Source organism: Eurypyga helias, unplaced genomic scaffold, assembly GCF_000690775.1.
Source record: "Eurypyga helias isolate BGI_N326 unplaced genomic scaffold, ASM69077v1 scaffold3725, whole genome shotgun sequence".
Classification (NCBI taxonomy): Eukaryota; Metazoa; Chordata; class Aves; order Eurypygiformes; family Eurypygidae; genus Eurypyga; species Eurypyga helias.
The window spans coordinates 7,691-25,928 of NW_010253223.1; the positions used below are offsets into that span (position 1 = coordinate 7,691).

General features: G+C 42.5%; 1 protein-coding gene across 1 annotated transcript in view; it reads left to right on the forward strand.

The window, feature by feature from the left end:
* Window positions 1-18,238, forward strand: part of LOC104510356 (voltage-dependent N-type calcium channel subunit alpha-1B-like) — a gene marked incomplete at its 3' end in the record, with an annotated part of 49,995 nt that overhangs the window by 7,230 nt on the left and 24,527 nt on the right. Inside the window, exon 3 of the mRNA XM_010152582.1 lies at window positions 1,362-1,468. Within this exon, the coding sequence (XP_010150884.1) occupies window positions 1,362-1,468 (107 nt within the window). The remainder of the gene's footprint in view (window positions 1-1,361; window positions 1,469-18,238) is intronic.

The window sequence follows — 18,238 nt, forward strand, 5'->3', positions numbered from 1 at the left end:
TAGCCTGTCTCAGGTTCTTCATTCACTACAGTAGAAATTCACTTGTAATGGATTTGCTAATATTTGAAAAGGAAAAAAAAAAAAGAGTAGTTTTATTGGTAGCAATTCTTTTTTTTACTATTAGTTTCCTATAATTTCATTTTCTTTGAAAGTAGAAGAGGAAAACAGTTTAAAAATTAGTTCAGTTTAAGAAAATAACACCAAAGTCAGAGCAAGGAATTGTTTATGCATATGGTATTCAGGATGAATAAATCTATATGGCATCCTATTTCAAAGCTAGATGTCTTTCCGACTGCTTTCATTATTTTAAGCATAACTCTTTCACAGCATTACCTTTGAAGAGCAGATGTAGACCCATGGCGTTTCGTAAAGTTTGACAGAAGAGCCTGTGACTGCTCTTGTCTTAGCATGTGGTTATTCCTTGAATATGTGACATTGCCATCAGAGGGTCTGTGTTTATCCTGCCATGATTTTTGTCTAATTTGACTAGCTAGAAAGTTCAAAAGAAGTTTAACCTAGATGACTGTTGAAGATGAACCAGGCTGTTTCTTTGCCTTTTACCCTCAACTTATTGCTTAAGATCCTGTAGTTTGAATTTGAGCAGTATTTCTCTTGTCCTTACACCACGTAGGAGGAAATAAATCACAGTTATGCTCTGCAGGAACTTGTAATAGCAAGAGGTTAAAAATCCACACCATCTGAGGATATGCAGAAAGTTCGAACATAACCATCTTTCTGACCTATGCTTGAGTCTACAGACTGTGCATTAATATGGCTCCTCCTTTCTCTTTTCACCCTGTAAGTCCTCTGTGATTCCACTGAAATAAGTGGAAATATCTGGGATAAAACTGGTGTGAGCAGGTCCAGTCAAATCCTGAAACTTCCTGTTTCAGAAAAGTCACACTGGCCACACGTCAGGCAGGATTTAGGAGTCTGTCTCATATGTTTCAGTAGGACATAGGCTTTGGAGTGTTAGACAGGTCAGAGATAAGTGGGGATCACTTCACCCCAGAAATGTCACATTGTGGTCTGGTCTGTCCTGGCTCTGCCATCGTCTCCTATTCTAGTTGATACGAGGCCCAAGAGAGGTAAGAAACGTTTCCAAGGGAGAAGTGTTCTTGGTAAAAATGCACCGAGCACTTGACCAAACCTTGCATTTCTCATCTCAACCAGCTGTTTCTGGCACCAAGGCCCTACGCAGGGGTCCTTGCAAAAAGTTATGAAATTCTGCCTCATTTTGATGCGTTTCCACTGTTCTCACGGCGCAGCAGTGACAGTCACATGTGACTTGTGCCTTGGGGAGCTCTGGTTATTGTCGTGACACGATGCATGCTCTGATTTCTCTTGATTTTCTGCACTAGGATGAGGAAGAGATGGAGGAAGCCACCAACCAAAAGCTTGCCCTGCAAAAAGCCAAGGAAGTGGCAGAAGTCAGCCCCATGTCTGCAGCTAACATTTCCATAGCCGCGTAAGCATTATTTTATTAATTATTTGGGAACTTTATAATTTCATTTCCGTTTTTCAGTGTTGGTATGTCTGTTCAAGTGGAGCATCCCATTGTACTCTGTGAGCCGTTTTCTACCATCTCTGTTACTGACAGGGCTTTAGGTTGATGGAATACTTCAGCGCTGATTGCTTAGCCGTGAATTTAATGAAGTATTTATTTTAGTTTGTTTTTCTTTGTAATGCCTCATCTTTTGCCTTGCTATAAATAACCATATTTTAAAAGGATTTTTTTAAGCTGTCCTAGGATAGATTTCACCAGGTGAAGTGTTAACATTTCACTTTGGATTTTTAATTACGAGAGGTATGTGTGCACATAATGTGTTATCTATTCTTTAATGATCCCTGCTTTGATAATTTAAGTGTAAAAGCATCCTCCTAAACATCAAACTGAAAAATATGCTTGAATGCTCTTTGCTGTTTGAAAGAGTGCTGGGTTGAATAGAATCACGTATGCAGTCATTGGTTTGCAGCTAGAAACATCAGTCTGCATTTTCAGATACAGGCTTTTCTGCATGGATGTGGGCATATGCACAGATTCTGTAATACCAGAATCCTTAGAAAATGTTGCCTCGGGGCCCACCTTTCCATATACATGGATCTAAACTGAAGTGAGAAATTGATATATAGGTGGAAATACTTGTCTAGGTGTTGCTGAGGTCAGCGCGGAGTTCTGCCTGCATGGGGTTATGGGCTTGTGTTTGAGACACGCCTAACTTGAATGGATTTAAAAGCATGTTCTTAAAGGTTCATTGGCCTCTTCTGGAATTTTAGCATCAGGATTTCCAGCATCAAAATTTTGGTCCTGCGTGTTACTGAGATCCAGCTGATATTTTGCAGGGAAGACCTCCAAAGCCTGGAGAAGCTCAAGTATAGAAAAATAAGTTTCCTGTTCACTTTTATTCCGAAGTATCTGAAATACAGCAGGATCCCTGTTTGTTCCTTCAGTGTAAATCTCTTGAGACCCTTGTTAGTGGGAGTTTCATCCACTGCATCAAAGGCAATAAGCCAAATGAAGCCACTTCATTGTATGTGAGGGAAAATAATATTAATTTGACTGTTTTATTATTCTTACAACTTCTTTTGCAATTACTGCTTTAATCAACCTCCTATTTATGCCACATCTGTTTGTTGGTTTTGGATATAATCCTTTTCTTAAAATGATTTCCTGTCCAGTCTCAAAAAGAAGTCAAATGAGGATATTTGCTCTTGTTCTTTGATGAATTCCCTGGTACTGTTATTTTAAAATGCAAGATAATGATGCTTATTTTTTTTCTTCTTTAATCAAAGTAATAGTGCATGTGAAGATTTCTTAGAAATGAGAAAAAAACCTCACACTTTAATGGAGCTGAGATTCCACACCGTCTTGCTGGTTACTTAAAATAACCTTATCCCATGATTGTCACCAGGCTTTCACCTGGTTTTCAATATCGCAGGGCCAGTTTTGTGACCACAATTGAAAGTGAGTAAAAAATTGCGGATTTCTGCTTATTTTGCCTCAAATTGTGTCTGCCCAGATCCCTGCCTGCCACATTTGTACAGGCAGATAATTAGCTTTACAAATGAACACATCTGAAAGTGCAGTCAATCGCTTCCACGTCTACTAACGGCGGCAACGTCGTGCGTGCTGTGTGGGAGCTGTCATCGAACAACCGTTGCACGACTTCTTGCTGTCTCTATTTCAGTGCCAGCGAGGTGCTTACAAGGCCATTCTCAAAGCTGGCAGGACTTTAGTTTGGGAAAAGAATGTGTAAACGTCAGTAGGTTGCTGACCAAATGGATGGGTCATCAAGGGAGAAGCTAGGTGTTTTACCAGAGAGAAATAGATGTATGGATGGATTGTTGGCTGATGATCCAAAAGATATTTAATAAAGGCAATCCAAAGCAATTTGTTTAATACATAAATACATCCATAGTGAACTCCAGAGGGGCTTTTAGGCTTGCAGCACTTATCCCTTGGATATCTCTATCCAACACAGTAGGGCTGATGGTAGGGACTCATGGCTGACAGCCACATGTACCCCATTATTCATTTGTTATGGTCTTAAGTTACACAGTGGTCCTGCAGGTGGAGCAAATGCTGTGTTGATGGCAAGACCTGTCAGATGAACCCTCTGAGGAAATCCAGAGCTGGACATGCTGAGAATGAAAAAGTACTAGGGATGCTTGGAAATGGGATTTTTGGCATATGGAAATCTCACTACAAAAAGCAAATGCTTGTAGAGGTTGGGTACCCCAAAATGAGTGGTGGGCAGAGGCTTGGAAAAACCTAGGACTGAGCTACCTGCTGCAAAGGTGGGTCTAGCCTATCAGTTTATATTTTTATTTTATCCTAAGGAATAATTTTTGAGTTTTAGAATTGGATTTTGTTTCCACAATGTATAAAAACGAATTTAACAACAGGCATCTATAACATGGATCACAGTGTTCTGAAAACGTCAACATTTTTTTCTGCCTACATCATTCAAAATAGATGCTAGCAGAGGGTACCATGACTTGCATTTCCTTAGCCATGATGTTTATGTTCATGGCATGCTTGTCTACCTCCCACAGAGGTGATAAAGCTGTCCTGGGGCTGAGTCTGGTGAAAAGGCATATCGGTTGTTCTGCTGTTTCACCAGCAAGGCTCTGGGCTTGCTCTTTTGCTTCTTTCCCTTGTCAGCCCTACATCAAGGACTGAGAGTGTGCATCTTCCCCTCAGCCTCCTTCCAAGCCGTTGCATACTCTGCAATGTCCTGTCTGCTCCTCCAGCTCCAGCATTTTTCCCATGTGAATACGGCGTGCACTTGTGGTTTGTACGCTCCTGTGCCGCCGGTGTATCTGCACCGGTTCTGCTCTCCTCTGCCATTCCAGCCTCCCTTCATAACTGAGCTTCAGGAAAAGTTCAATTCATTACATCAGTTGCACAATGTGATTTCCTAGACCTAAGAAACTTGGTTGCTTAAGAGTGTCAACCTGCTTGGAGGGTCCGAACAGGTACCTTGCCCCTTACGCGTGCAATAGGCTGTTGCGTGAGCCATGAATTGTTTTGTGGTGGATAGATGCTACGGTGTCATGGGAATCTGTTTTAATAATACACTCATTAGTACAGTGACATCAAGATATCTTGCAACTGACTCAAAGTGCTTTATTACAGTATTCTACCTGCACTCGGTTTGTAGCTCCTACCTCATCCATCTCCCAGAATTTCGATGGTTTGTCTTCTGCTCCACCAACGGGACTTAAAGCGAAGAGATTTGTCCAACCATAGTTTGGTTTTTCACCTGGTGAACTCTATCCTGAAGGGGCCTTTTTGTTTTGTGTTTTTTCAGGATTAAAAGCTAGGATGGTACATTGTTTTTGTCATTGTTGCAATGTTTGGTTTAAAACAGAATATCTGTTTAACTGTTACTGCGTTTTAATTTGAGCCCATTGTTTCATTCTTATTTTTGTCAAATATTCTTTTTTGTTTGTTTTCTGTTTAGCGTTTTCCTTGCTTTGTTGTTTCTGGAGGTGAGTTTCTGGGTTTGTTCAGTTTGCTCAGCGTTGTCTTTAAGACCCTCTGTTTCGTACAACATTTAAACCACTCAGCCTCTTGAACTGGGCGACGGACAGACCGACGGGTCTTTAGAACAAACCATTGGTGCAGCTTCCTTGATGGCGAGAATGGAGGAGGGGGGAAAAGGGGCAATTATGCAGGTGATAGATGTGCAAAGCACTTTGTGATCCCACTGTCAAGGTGCCAGTGGAAGGGAGAGCTGTCAGGCTCATTCCTGCGGGTGACATGAAGACCCCAGCATAAACACCATTTTATCTTCTGTATTTGCCTAACCTGAAGCCTGAACTCCCAGCGTTTGGGTTCCTTCTCCACCTTTTCTATTCCAGCCAAAGATGCACCAATGGCACGTACAAAAGGGGCTGCGTTAAGCACACCCAGCCCAGCATGGGCCAGCAGACTAGCTGGAGGTGACACAAGCTGTGGCTCACCCAGCACGAGGAACCCATGTATTTTCCATGTATCTTCATCTTTTCTTAGGAAAAGTTTTTAAATAGCAATCACAACAGCAAGTAAATGCTAAATTTGTAGGAACCTGCTAAGCAGTTATGCTGAAGTCATGCTGAGTGAAACATTTTGCATTTTGTTACTTAGGGTTTTTTTTTTTAAATCCACGTGGTAATGGGTTGCAGTAGTAGCCAGACCCAAGGAGGTTATTTAAGCATAGGTTATAGGGTGTGAGTCCTCAGTGGGAGGAGAACTTCCTAGATGCAGTGAACTTTGTAGAAAGTAGCTGAGACAGTTCATGCAAAGTGGGCACCGGAGCTAAACAGTCTATAGAATTGCCCACTACTGTTTTTCAAAGTTACATGTGCTTCCCAGGACAACCTTCCAACCTCTAAAGATCTCTTCCTCTCTCCAGGCTCTGACTGGTTTCTGCTGGTCCCTCACATGGTCATTCAAGGCAGTTTGCATTTTAATTGCATGCGACAGGTAGATACTGCCTGTTAAGGTGAACGAGTTGACTACCCATTAGAAAAGTGCCAAGAGCAAATAGAGGTGGCACATCATTTCACCGGAACTTCTCAGAGGTGTCTGTCCCTTTTGTACAGATCTGGGGATCAAGTGGGGGGGACTTGCTCTGTTTCTCCAGGACATTTTCCGTCTCAGAGGCTTCATATTATCCTTTTGTCTTGGGAATACTGTGGTCTGATTCCAAATCCCTGTTGGGCTGTCAGTACCCAACAGGACCCAGCAAGAAGTGTGCCTGAACACCCAGCCCATGAAATGTCCCATGTTCGGTGATGTGTAGACTAGAAGAGGTGTTCTTCTCTTGCTGGCTTGTGATTTCTTCCCTTTCTTTTTTCCCCTGAAGTGTGTTGATGTGTGAGGTACTGTGATTCCTCCTGTTAGCTTACCTTTTTGCCTTTGCTGTTGGTGTAATGGTGACTCAGCTACACCTAAAGACACTCTCTTGTTCTCTGTCCCGCATGGATGGTAAGTAGCATTGAGCAAAGCTCAAGTACTTCAGTCATTTTGATGTGGGAAAGGAAGCTGTCTTTGCTTCATGGCTTTTACACCCTGCAGTTCCAGTGCAAATTTAGTCAAATTTATGGTTTCAAAAACGCAGACTCCGGCAATGGTAGCAGAGGAGTGAGCCTGGAGTGCTGCAGGACTTGCATAACTTTGGCTGGCCAAGTTACAAGGATACTTGGCAGGATCAGAGCATGGCCTCTCTCCTGCACTGCACCAAATGAGGCAAGGATAAACCTAAGGTTCCTTCAAGCCTCCTGCTGAGAGATGTCGAGACTGCCTTTCAGCAATTAAACCCAAAATTTCCACAGGTATCGCACAGTGTTGGTGCTGACTGGCAGGTAAATTAGGGCAGCCCAGTACATTCTCCTCCATCACGAGCCTTCCACATGTTCTGCCCAAGAAATTTCTTCACCTACACTCGAGGCATCTGTGCAATGAAGGTCGTGTTCTCTGCAGGTTTTAGTTGACATCCTGGGGGTTCAGCATTCAGCCAACGAGTAAAAGCGTCCCCAGCTTGAGAAACCTGGAAACAATCATTTTCCTGGCAGGCAATCAAGCAGGGCATATCAACCCTACTTTCCCTCCTGCTCCCTTTTCATTTGGCATGGTACAAATGTAGAAATACTAAGGTTTAGGCAAAATACCTGACTGTTCAGCAGATTATTTGCTCTAAGCAAAACTTTTATGATGCCTTTCATAATTTCTCTTATATTTGTTCCAGGTTTCTTGACCTCTGGATTTGTTGTTACATACTTTACCTAGGCTAACATTATTTCTGTTCAGAATAATGAGTTAATTTTAAGTAAATGCATATTTAAAACACCACTTATATGATATCCAAAGAACATTAGATTTTAACTGGACGTTCTGGTTTGCTAGTATTGATTGTTAACAGATTAAAATTCTAATGGAAGTAGAAGAAAAAATGCTGCAACTGAAAAGGCAAATTCAGGAGGTGAAGGGATTTTATGTTCAGTCTTGGGGAGGGTTCTTCAAATCATGTAGGTTTATTAAAAATATTTATAACTATGAAAAAAGTAGCGCCTCAAGCCAAGATCTATGAAGACATTTAGAATCCTGTTTTTTCTGTAGATTTCCTGCCAAAGGAAGAATAAACTCTTCTGCTGTGTAATTCAGTAATTTCCGTATTTAGAACCCCCCACATATAATGGTGTTTATACAAACACTGGATGGAGGAGAATCTACAAAGTTACTTGTGAACTAAAACAAGCTCTTTCAATAACGTGTAATCCCCTGCCTGAAGTGCAGCAGACCTATGGCTTTTAGACACAACAAGCCATATTCGTATGGTCTGAGCTCAGGCACATCCCCGTGCCTGTCAGAGGAGAGAGGTAGGTGCCTCTGAAGAGCAAATGAAGGCGGGGACCAAGCAGAAGCCGCTGGGCAGCAGCTGCTGGGGCTCAGGTGGATGTTGGTTCTCTGGATGTGGCCTGGGGTCCTCCCTCCAGCCCATGCTCTTCTCTGAGCTACGGCTTCTTCCTGGTGTCCCAGGGCCGGGTGGGAATTAGCATCCTGCTCCCACTTGGAAATAATTATTCACAGCGCAGCTGTAAAAGCAATCAGCACCTGTTTCTACAAAGACCTCTACCCTGAGGTCCTAAAGATGACTTCTGCGGAGGACTTTCATGGTGTGAGTATAGCATATGGAGGCATAAAGTTCTGATATCATCATGTGGCTTTTGGTTCACTTTTTACTTTTTTTCCCTTTTGGTTCTGTTTTTGATTCTTTGGTTGTTTCCCTGTTAACTAGAAGGTGGTGTGTCTGTGGCTTCCACACTTTCTGAAGCTTGCCTGGTCTCCTACCAAGATGCACGCTGCAGTCTGCATTCAATAGGACACAGCCTGTATGAGTCTCCTCCCGATGTCTTTTATGGTTTCTCTTCTCTTCCTTTTTTTTTTTTTCTTTTCTCACTTTTTGTTTTCTTTGTTTGTTTTGTTTTTGCATGTGCAGTTTTGTAAAGCAAACTCGAGGTACTGTATCTCGCAGCTCGTCAGTCTCCAGCGTAAATTCACCGTGAGTTGCTCTCTGTTACGATATTCAGTAAATGGATTTATGATATATATCTCTATATTTATAAACCTCCCTCTTTCCCCTCCTCCTGATGCCATCACTTCCCCTTCGTTTTGTACAAAATTCATTCCCATCATTGTGGAAAGCCTCCAGACCAACACACAGTGGAAGGACTGGAAGGTGTGCGACGTTGCCATTTAACGCTTGTGATTTGATCGTGAGCAACTCTGTAGTGTTTCATACATTGACTGTGATTTCCTCCCCCCTCCCCTTCATTTTTCTCCCATCCCCTTAATTATTTCCCTTTGTTCTTTCCTTAACTATTTTTCCTCTTCTCCCCTTTGCCCTCATTCAATGGTTCGTCCTGTTCTCACTTGTAGTTTTGTTCTCTGTGTTTATTATGTGCTGGGTTGACGGCTTTGATGTTCCACCAGTGTTTGCACTTAGGGTTCAATAGGAGAATGGGGGCCCACCATGGGTGTGCTCTTTAAATGAAACCTGCAGGAGGATTTTAAAAGTTACTTCTGGAAATTAGGCCCAAGTGAGACCAAATTGGAAAACTACATAAACATCCTGGGGAAACATACTCATGAGAGCAGTGGTTATGCCCGTGCTCTCTAACCTTCTTGAGCTACAGATACTGTAAAAATGAGGCGCTTGGCAGGCTCCTATGAACCCATGGTTGAGCGAACACAGTGGTAGACCTCCCATTCACTCCACGCACTTCCTAACAAACAAATCTTGCTGGCTTTGCTGTGAATCACGGGTGCGCTTTGACTCCGACGCAGGTTTGTAGAAAATACCATCGTTCCCTGCCGACTAATACAGCAAAGCTCACCATCAGCTTCTCATCAACCTGTTTTAGTGTCTTTGCTTCGGGTTATGCTTTTACCGTTTGACGTTATCTTTCTTCTTTAATGCTTTTGGAGAGACAAGTAAGTGCAGTTTAAACACGTGTGGGTTTGTCTTTACGTGCACCCTAGCAGGTTCCAGAGGCACGGTGAAGCAAAGGTTTTCCACCCGCTTCCTGACATCTTCCTTTTTCCTTGGGTCTTTTGGGAGTCCTTGTTCACTGGTGGATCTTAGACATGTGTGTATTAAAAATATGGTGATATGATGTGTGAGTTTAGCTTCTGTGACCAAGACTGGACTTTAGTGAGTAGCAAAAGTAGGTGTGACACGTCTGTGCTACGGTCTGAGATCTCACAGGTTTGGGACAGTGAAAATTAGGGGAGTTGACTAGAATGGGGCAGCTTTTGGCTCATTTCTTCCAATGGATTTCCTGGCTGCCAGGAGTCTTGACAGGCAGAAAGGTGTGGAGAGAGGTCTGCTGCCCTTTGGGTCTCTCTCACTCTGCCTTACCCCTGGCAGGAGGGAGGGATGGTTAAAGGTGGTGACAGAGGAGAGGTGCTGCTGAGCTGCCTCCTTCCCAGCGCTTGAATTCACTCCAGTAGAAGTTGCACCAAACCGGTCCAAAAACAATGCTTGGACAATTAGGAACAAAGGCAGAAAGAGTGAAGAAGTTGACCCTTTTCCAAACTTCCAGAGACAGAGCTGCCTTTTAGAAAGATTAAGTCAAACTGCAGGTACTAAAACCCCACTGGGAAGGAGGATTTGCCCACTTTCAGAGACGTTTGCCATTGAAGTTTGCTGCTAACTCCCACCAGCAATAGAAATGGGATAATAGGGGCTTCTTTTCCTGATATGACTCACATGTGTTCTGTGAACAGAATAATCTTTACTGCAAAAAGCCGTAACTTGTTTGCCATTGAAGTTTGCTGCTTACTCCCCACCAGCAATAGAAATCGTATAATAGGGGCTTCTTTTGCTGATATGACTCACACGTGTTCTGTGCACAGAATAAATCTTTACTGCAAAAAGCCGTAACTGAGGATTCTCATCCTCTTTAACGTTTCTATGTACTGTCTGGGCAGTTATTTGTAATTCCCTATGCAAAGCAGGACTGGTTTTGACAGATGAGCTGACTATGTGTTTTCTTCTCTGTGGGTATCTAAAGAGTATTTCCACAGAAAAATCCTTGTTTTGATTAAATAAATGACTGGACCCCATAACAGTGTGTAATGTATAAAAGTAGCAGCAGTCACAGAGCATCAGTAAAGCCCCCCTGAAGTGTAAAGACATCTGAAGGTCTCATTTTTACTCAGTTCAAACGTCATTGTTGGAAATGTGGTTTTTATTTTACATTCAAATAGATAAACTGGAACAACTCATCCTAAGGGCATGCAAGTGCCGTGGACTCCCATTCCCTGGATGAATATTAGTATAGATTCAGGATGCCTTTATGTCACTCTTTCTACCCACTGTGAGTGCTATTGCCGTAATTACGCTCAATAGATAAATGGTATAATTTTTGTGCACAGGTGAACGTTGAACAGCAATCTACTAATCTGAAAGAGCTTTTAAAGGGTGCAAAAAAAACCCTGTTCCTTTTCTCCGTTAGGTTGCTCAAACAGCATAAAATACTGTGTCCCTTTAATATCAGTAAGAACAAGAATCTGCAAAACCATGGTTATCTGTTCTGAAAGAACAAAACTTATTCAAAAACCTTCTGAGGGTTTTCGCCCCATATTCTTTCTTTATTTTCCTAAAAAAAACCATCATTCTGAATTGGTAAGAAACTAAGGACAATATACTGAAGCTAGTTTCTTAAAAATGAATTTAAAATTTAATGTTAAAAAACCAAGGTAATTTTCTTGTGCTAAATCCAGGATTTTGTGCTATAACAGATTTATGAAACAAGCAATGCAAGCAGTACAAAATCCATTTTTAATTCACCGAGAAGAGGTAATTAAATACAGATGTGCTCTATTTCTTTAAGTAGATCAGCATTTATCTAAAATACATAGTGAAACTGGCAACTAATTTATATGTACATAGGCAATTACACACAGTTAAGGGAATAATTATGTTGTATTTTTCCAATGTATCTAAGGGTTATGGGATCTTGAATTTTCATATGAATCCTTCTTATATTGCCATGGCTGATGAAACCCAGAACAGTGCATTTAGTAACCTGAGATTTTGATTGTTTATTGATTGCTATTGTTTATTGGGTTTTTTTTCTAATAGGATCCAGGGGTGTCAGTCATTGCTTGAACTGAAAAATACCATGTTCTTAAGGCATTTTCTATAATGGTAAATAAAGCAAAAGCCAATGTTTCACAAGCTGAGGTTTTGGGTTTTGGGGTTTTTTTTTTCTTTTTTTTCAAGAAGTGCTGAACACCTGCCCCTGCCACAGTGATGTTTTTCTAAAAACAAAACTTATTTTTCTTTGAGCAGCTCTTTTTTTCCCTCCCCACCATCACAGCACGTCTCTGCTGCATCCATCCAGCCGTAGACAAGCTGATAGTGTACAGAGGGAAATGAAAAAGCTTAAGTATCTTCTACCGGGATGAATTTGTCATTTGCCATCCAAGAACCCAAATTGTTCTTGATCTCTATCACTTGCTTTTGTATATTCACTGTCTGGGCCATCTGCTTTATTTCCACCCTCGTAGTGCAAAAAGGGGGCTGTGACTTCATTCCCTGATGCGTTTCGTCTTGGTTTTTATCGAGAGCCTGGAGCTCATGGTGAGACTTTGTCCATAACAGGGTCTGGTCTGGGCCACTGCAGTGTCATTGCCAGGGTGTCTTCTGGAGGGTGTGACATGAAGGCTTCCGAGGTAAAGAGTAATTTAAAGTGAATGCAATTTGACTGGATTATAGAAGAACTTATTACTTTCACATATTTAACCTTAGTGTTTTTGCTTCAGTCAGGCCATAGAGATGCAGCTTTTAACTTTCATTTTTTTGTTTTACTTCTAACTCTCTCACCCTGTTATTTATTATTGAGGATGCAATTACTTGATCACAATTTGTAACTGAAATACCAAACATCTTTTTTTGGTATGAAAGTCTGAAAACGGATCTTATGACCAATGATAGCAGTATAACTTGATACAGAATAATTATTTTCTGGCATTTTCTTAATATCAGACTGTGCATAAAGCTAAGCCTCATATTTATACTTCTGGGATTAGTATAGGATTTACTTTTACTGCAAACAATTAGAAAACTCTTCTTCTTAGAGCAATAGGGAGCACTATGTGGGATGGTGGGTTATGGTTGAGTGAAATCATTCTCTTCTTATGAAAAAACAATAAAGCAATAAAACTTTACCTACATTAGCACCAGGAAGCTTTGACTTGTATGAACGTTGCATCACTTCAGAGCTGTACAACAAGGGATGCAGCTGTCCTCCAACTCTAAGCAGCAGCGTACAATGATTTCTGCTGCTCTTAAGTGGCCGTGGACACCTCATGGGAGTGGTAACTAAAGGCTAGAGCTTTCCTAAATTTGGTTCTGATACCCACCTTGAAACTTTCTGGCTCTACATTGGCCAAAGGCAGCAGCCAAAGGGCTTTCAGCTGCTGAGCTGTGCACAGCCCTGCACTGAGCAGCTCCTGCAGCAGCACTCGGCTCTGTCCCCCTCTGGCATCGCAGCTTCTTCCTCCTGCAGGGACCAATTACCGGTGGTCAGCACGTCCTGTATCCGTAATTCTCCAGATCATCTAAAAGAGCAGATAAAGGGAGTGGAAATTTAATAGAGGGATGATAATGTTGGAAAAAATAAAACACTGCATTTAGTGAACTTTTTTGATTTACAAAGTTGGTATCTATGATAATTTGAAAGGCATTTCAAATTTCAGTAGCAAGTTTCCACACATCAGGATGTGTTGTATGGCTGGTATTTTATAGGCTTAGACCACATTCAAAATGTAGAGTTTCTAGCTAATAGACATTAGGGGAATTATTATGAAAGAAAATGTTTTCTTTCCGAGAAAATGAAATATCAAAAATTCTAATACATAAAACCACACTACAATTCAAGGGTAGTACTGGAAGAGACTGGGCAGCATTTTCCACGACTGTGCCTGTGTGATGCACACTGTTGCACCGGCTCGGTGGGAGAGCACAGCGCATCCCCTGAGAGAGCTCAGGCAGAAGATGTTGCTCATGAAGAAGAAAAGGTGCTAAAGCATTCAAGCAGCAACTTCTGGGGTCACTGGCAAAGCAAACTTAAACACTAGTGGTGAGTTCATCTGAAAGAAAATTGTTTTATCAAACCAAACAGAGATAGAACATTTTGCTTTCTGCATGTCTATCCCAAACTAAAATACTTTGTTGTATTTTCCAAGTGGAAAATAGGAATGTTGAGAGAGCTTCTCCAAGTTTCTGGACAGAAAAAATATTTTAGTAGAAAGCTTTTTGCATTGTGTTTTCAGTTGAAACTCTATTTTAACAAGAAATTCCCTTTCCTCTGTAATCGGAACATTTCTTTCATAGCCCCAATCTAATATGTAGGTATTTTTAACATCAAATTATTATATTTATAGTCAGCTTTCATTCATTATTGACTGAAGCAAAATTTTAAGGATTGCATTTATGTAGCTGATTAAACCAGTAGTTCTGGGAAGCAAAGTGCCATTAACTAAAGTGGTGTTTTAAAAGGTTATGATGACAAAATCCTTAATCATTAAGGAGCACCCTAAGATTAGAATATGACTAAAAATATGTTTTCCTTCCTTGAACAATCTAAACAGTGACTGGTTGCAGTTTTTATGTATACCAATATTAGTCACTGATTTATTAATATGCATTTTATTTGATTCTACATCAATTTTATGGTTTTCTTTTTAACCAAAGGCAGGAGTTGTTTGCTGACTTCTTAATCCAAGCAGAAACAGTGGAGCTGCTTAGAGAAGCATATTAACAGTAATATATACTACAGCGTTTCAAGCCCAGAGGATCTGAAAGCAAGTATATTGCCAGTACCCTTCAAAGGGTTCAAAATATTCTGTGGACAGAAAATAGGGATGGGAAGTAATTGTGAAGAAAGTGAATTAACGTTAATCTTTATACCATGTCTGTAAGTCAGAGTGATAAATGCAATTTTCTTAATGGATTCCAAAGGATTTTAAGAAGTAAACAGGATTTCAGATAAGGAGTTGACTTCATAAATAAGTAGTTTTCTCTTGTGGAAAGAAATATTTGTTATCACAAAAGCTCATTTTTTATCAGTTTGGACAAGTGATGACACACTGTGGGATATCAAGCTTGTACTGTAGATGGTTTTTGTCTGCCCCAATTCATGCGTCACTTAATTATTAACTGGACCAAACACTGGAGGAAGCAGAGGAAATGATTTTGCCCTGTCTATGTTTTTCCATTCCTTCCGCAATTCTTTGTTGTGTGAATAGGCACCGTATCCTCACAGGCAGACAGTTGTAACGAAGCCGTGCTTTGTTTTAAGGTGACATTCCTGTTGTGCCGTAATGAGTTCAAAAGCTCTCCTCTGTGAAGATGTACAGCGGAGCAACAGGAGAGGGGAAGCTGTCACATATGTCCATGTTCAGTTGCTGTGGGAGCTTGTAGAAAGCAAGAGTCAGATAAATTTAATTGGACAAGCAGACAACACATTCCCTCCAGTTGCTGCTGCTTTGGCTCTGAAAACCCCTAAACACTGTCCCCAGAGGGACCAACCCGCCCGGTTGCTTTAGTTCCATTTCCTACAGCAGACTTTATGTGCACTGTCACTTGTTCCTGATGTTCTTGACTGGTCTGAATACGATAATGAGCTTCCAGGCAGATTTCATATTTTCCTGATTGCATTCTCACTGCACTTTATTTTCTGACTGGTTTTTTTTGTTGTGTCTTTTCGTGTAGAAAGAAGAAAGGATGGGGTCGTTACTTGAGTTCCTCCTGCTCTTTGACTTATTAGTACCCAAAGTCAGTGGGTGGCTGTGTGGTGCAGCCTTTTGGCGATCACCTCCGCTACCTGCGTCAATGTTAAGGATGAACCTCATTTCTGAATGCTGAGAAATTAGAGTCTGTAACTTCAGTGTTTGTTTTAAGGAAGGGATTTTAGCAAAATAGGCTTAGTTAATATGTGCATTACTTGGTTTCTTCATGTTCTCAGTGGTGAACGTACCTGGCAGCACCTTTCAGTTAGCCATGAGTAAAGTGCAGTGGAAGCTTTAGCATCTCAGAGGAAGTTGAGAGACTGATTTGTGTTCTTGGCATAAAGGAAACCCAACTGAAAAACCCCTCCTGAAGTGATACAACTTGTGTTAGAGCTGGCAGGTCCCGAGTGTCTCTGCTGTGCTGTGCGATGAGTACCAGCCCTGCATCCTCAACCTTCCTCACCACATCCAGTCTGATGTAGATTTTCTTTATATCTCGGCTTTGATGGGATCAGCGCAGGCACTGATGGAGAGGCTGTGTCCGTGGAAGTTGCCTGATGATTCATTGTGAGTTTTACTTTGGAGAATCTCTGCAGGAGTCTGGGCCTTTGCATCCCACCCCTGCGTGGTGCCTGTCCCGTGGAAATGGAGCACAGGATGGTGCATGGTGAGTGGGTGGTTCTGCTCTTCTCTGTGCTCTTGGTTGGTAGATAAATTGAAGGTTTTAATCAGCATTAAGAGCAGTTTCCCAATTCCAACTTGTTCTTACTAGTTATCACTTGAGTGTTGACAGCTCGCTCTGGCTGTTCAAAGCACAGGTCCCCATGTCAAGGACTTGCATTATGAAGTGAGAAATGTCTCGTAAGAACAAACGCATTTGGTGATCTGTACTGAGGCAGTACTCGGGGAGCTCAGACATGCACGTACACATCCCTAAGCTGTCTTGTTTTCCTGAGCCTGTGCGCTAAAGAGGAGGTTCGTTTTCATAGCCCAGCTTGGTTTAGCAGAGCTAGAGCTGGAGAACTGCAGAGCAAGGCACCCCATCCATCCCAGAGGACACACAGGACATCCTGGAACACCCATTCCAGGCAGCTCCATCTCTGTGCTGATCTCTGCAGACTGCAGAGAGCTGCAAATGCGAAGCACATGGCTTTCCATGGGAAATCCTTGTGTGGGGTGGCAGGTCTGGGCAGAGAAGACTTTGCATGTCTTCATGTCTTGCATAATTCATTCTAAACCTAAGTCAGTCTGCTGATGGGTGATAGCATTTGAATATTTTATAATGTTGAACCAAAAAGAATGACAGGTTACTGCCTGCTATGATGAGGCTGCTGTCTCCTGTGCCAGGGGTCGGTGGGGCAGCTTGGGGAGTGCTCTCCCCTAACCAGAAGCTTGCTCTCCCTTTGTGGGATTTTGGTGAGTGGGGCTCTAAGCTTTGTCCTCAGTACCTTCCGTATCATTTGCATTTAGAACTCTGATATTTGTCACCCATTCTTCTGCTGTGGTGTAAATGGGGCACTCAGCTGGTGGGAAATTGGTCCAGAATGTGCCTCTCAGGAACACAGGATGTAGATTTTTAGTTTTGGTGATTAGCTGTGCTCAGTCTGATTTCTGGATTAAATTAGATCCCTTCACATCTGCCTGGTTGCCCTCATCGCATCTGCAGTGAGCATTTGAGTAGGTTTTTGCCTCCTTAGCAGAACCGGGCAGCAGCACCTTCCATAAAGAACCGATCCCCAGCTGAGCTCAGAGATGCAAAGCCTTTCCGACAGCTCCCACTGTGCTACATGAGCCCATCTGAACGCTGCCTCCCCCGGGGTCTGTGCGTGGCGACAGACCCTGACAGTCCCAGTCAGCACATGCTCGTGTGAAAGTCGCTTTCTTCTATTGTCAGGGGAACCCAGAAAGTACGTAAGGAAAATGCATCCGCTTCTCTAGTTCCAGAGCCTCGTGGCCTGCATGTTAAGTGCCGGAGGTCAGTGAGCCCAACACGGCCCCTCTGACTGCAGAGGTCAGATTAATGTCTGGCAAATGGAGACATCTGAGCAGGATAGTGGAAGGAAAATGATTTTCCTCTCTTTGTTAGAAGTTTCATTAAGGAAGAAAATGGGTGCTGACCTCCACCAGGCTAAATCCGGAACTCTGCGCTGGAAGCCAGTGGGTCTACTTTGATTTTATGCTAAAACAGAGTTTGACTTGTAATCTCTAGGAGGAAAGACAGCAAAGGCTTCCCTTCCTGCATTCGCTGGGTAGGTGACTTATTCACATGTGGTGGTCAGAAACCAAGCACTGGGCTGAAAAACCAAAGCATTAGGGCAATGCCAGTGGAGGTATCCTCATTAGAGCAGACCACACAGAAAAGAGCAGGTCTCTCCAGGGGAAAAAAGGTGCATCACATCTGCATCTACGTGTGACTCCCCCAGTCCCTGGGGTCTTTTCATGGTACACAGAACAGGTTTCCTTTCTTATTTGTACTTTTCCAGACTCTGGCGATGCGTGGGCTGGATGGTCTATCTTCACCTCGGGAGGATGACGTGGGTTTACGGCAACGTCTCTCCTGTGTCATTAGCCAAAAGGGCTGTGCAGCCTGAGAAGTGACCCCTCTGACTGGCTGTAAGGGGAGGGGACCGGTGGCAGGGTGCACAGGCTTGGATCCTCAGGGGCAGATGTCCTTTCTCCTCATCCCTGCTGCCAATCTAACTTCTCACCACCGATTGCTCATCCAGACATTTCTAGGTGGGGAGAAAGGTGCTGTTAATTGGGGGGGAGCCTTGCAGGCTGTTTGACAGCTCTGGTTGTGCCATGTCATTTTTGTGAGACTTTAACTCTTCAGACCATACCTGAGGCTTCCAAGGGGGATGGCCACGTTTTAGAAATCAAGACAAGTCCCTTGCAGAGGGCCTGTTTCATGGTGCCTAACGCGTGTGGGGGCAAACTAACAGTAATGAT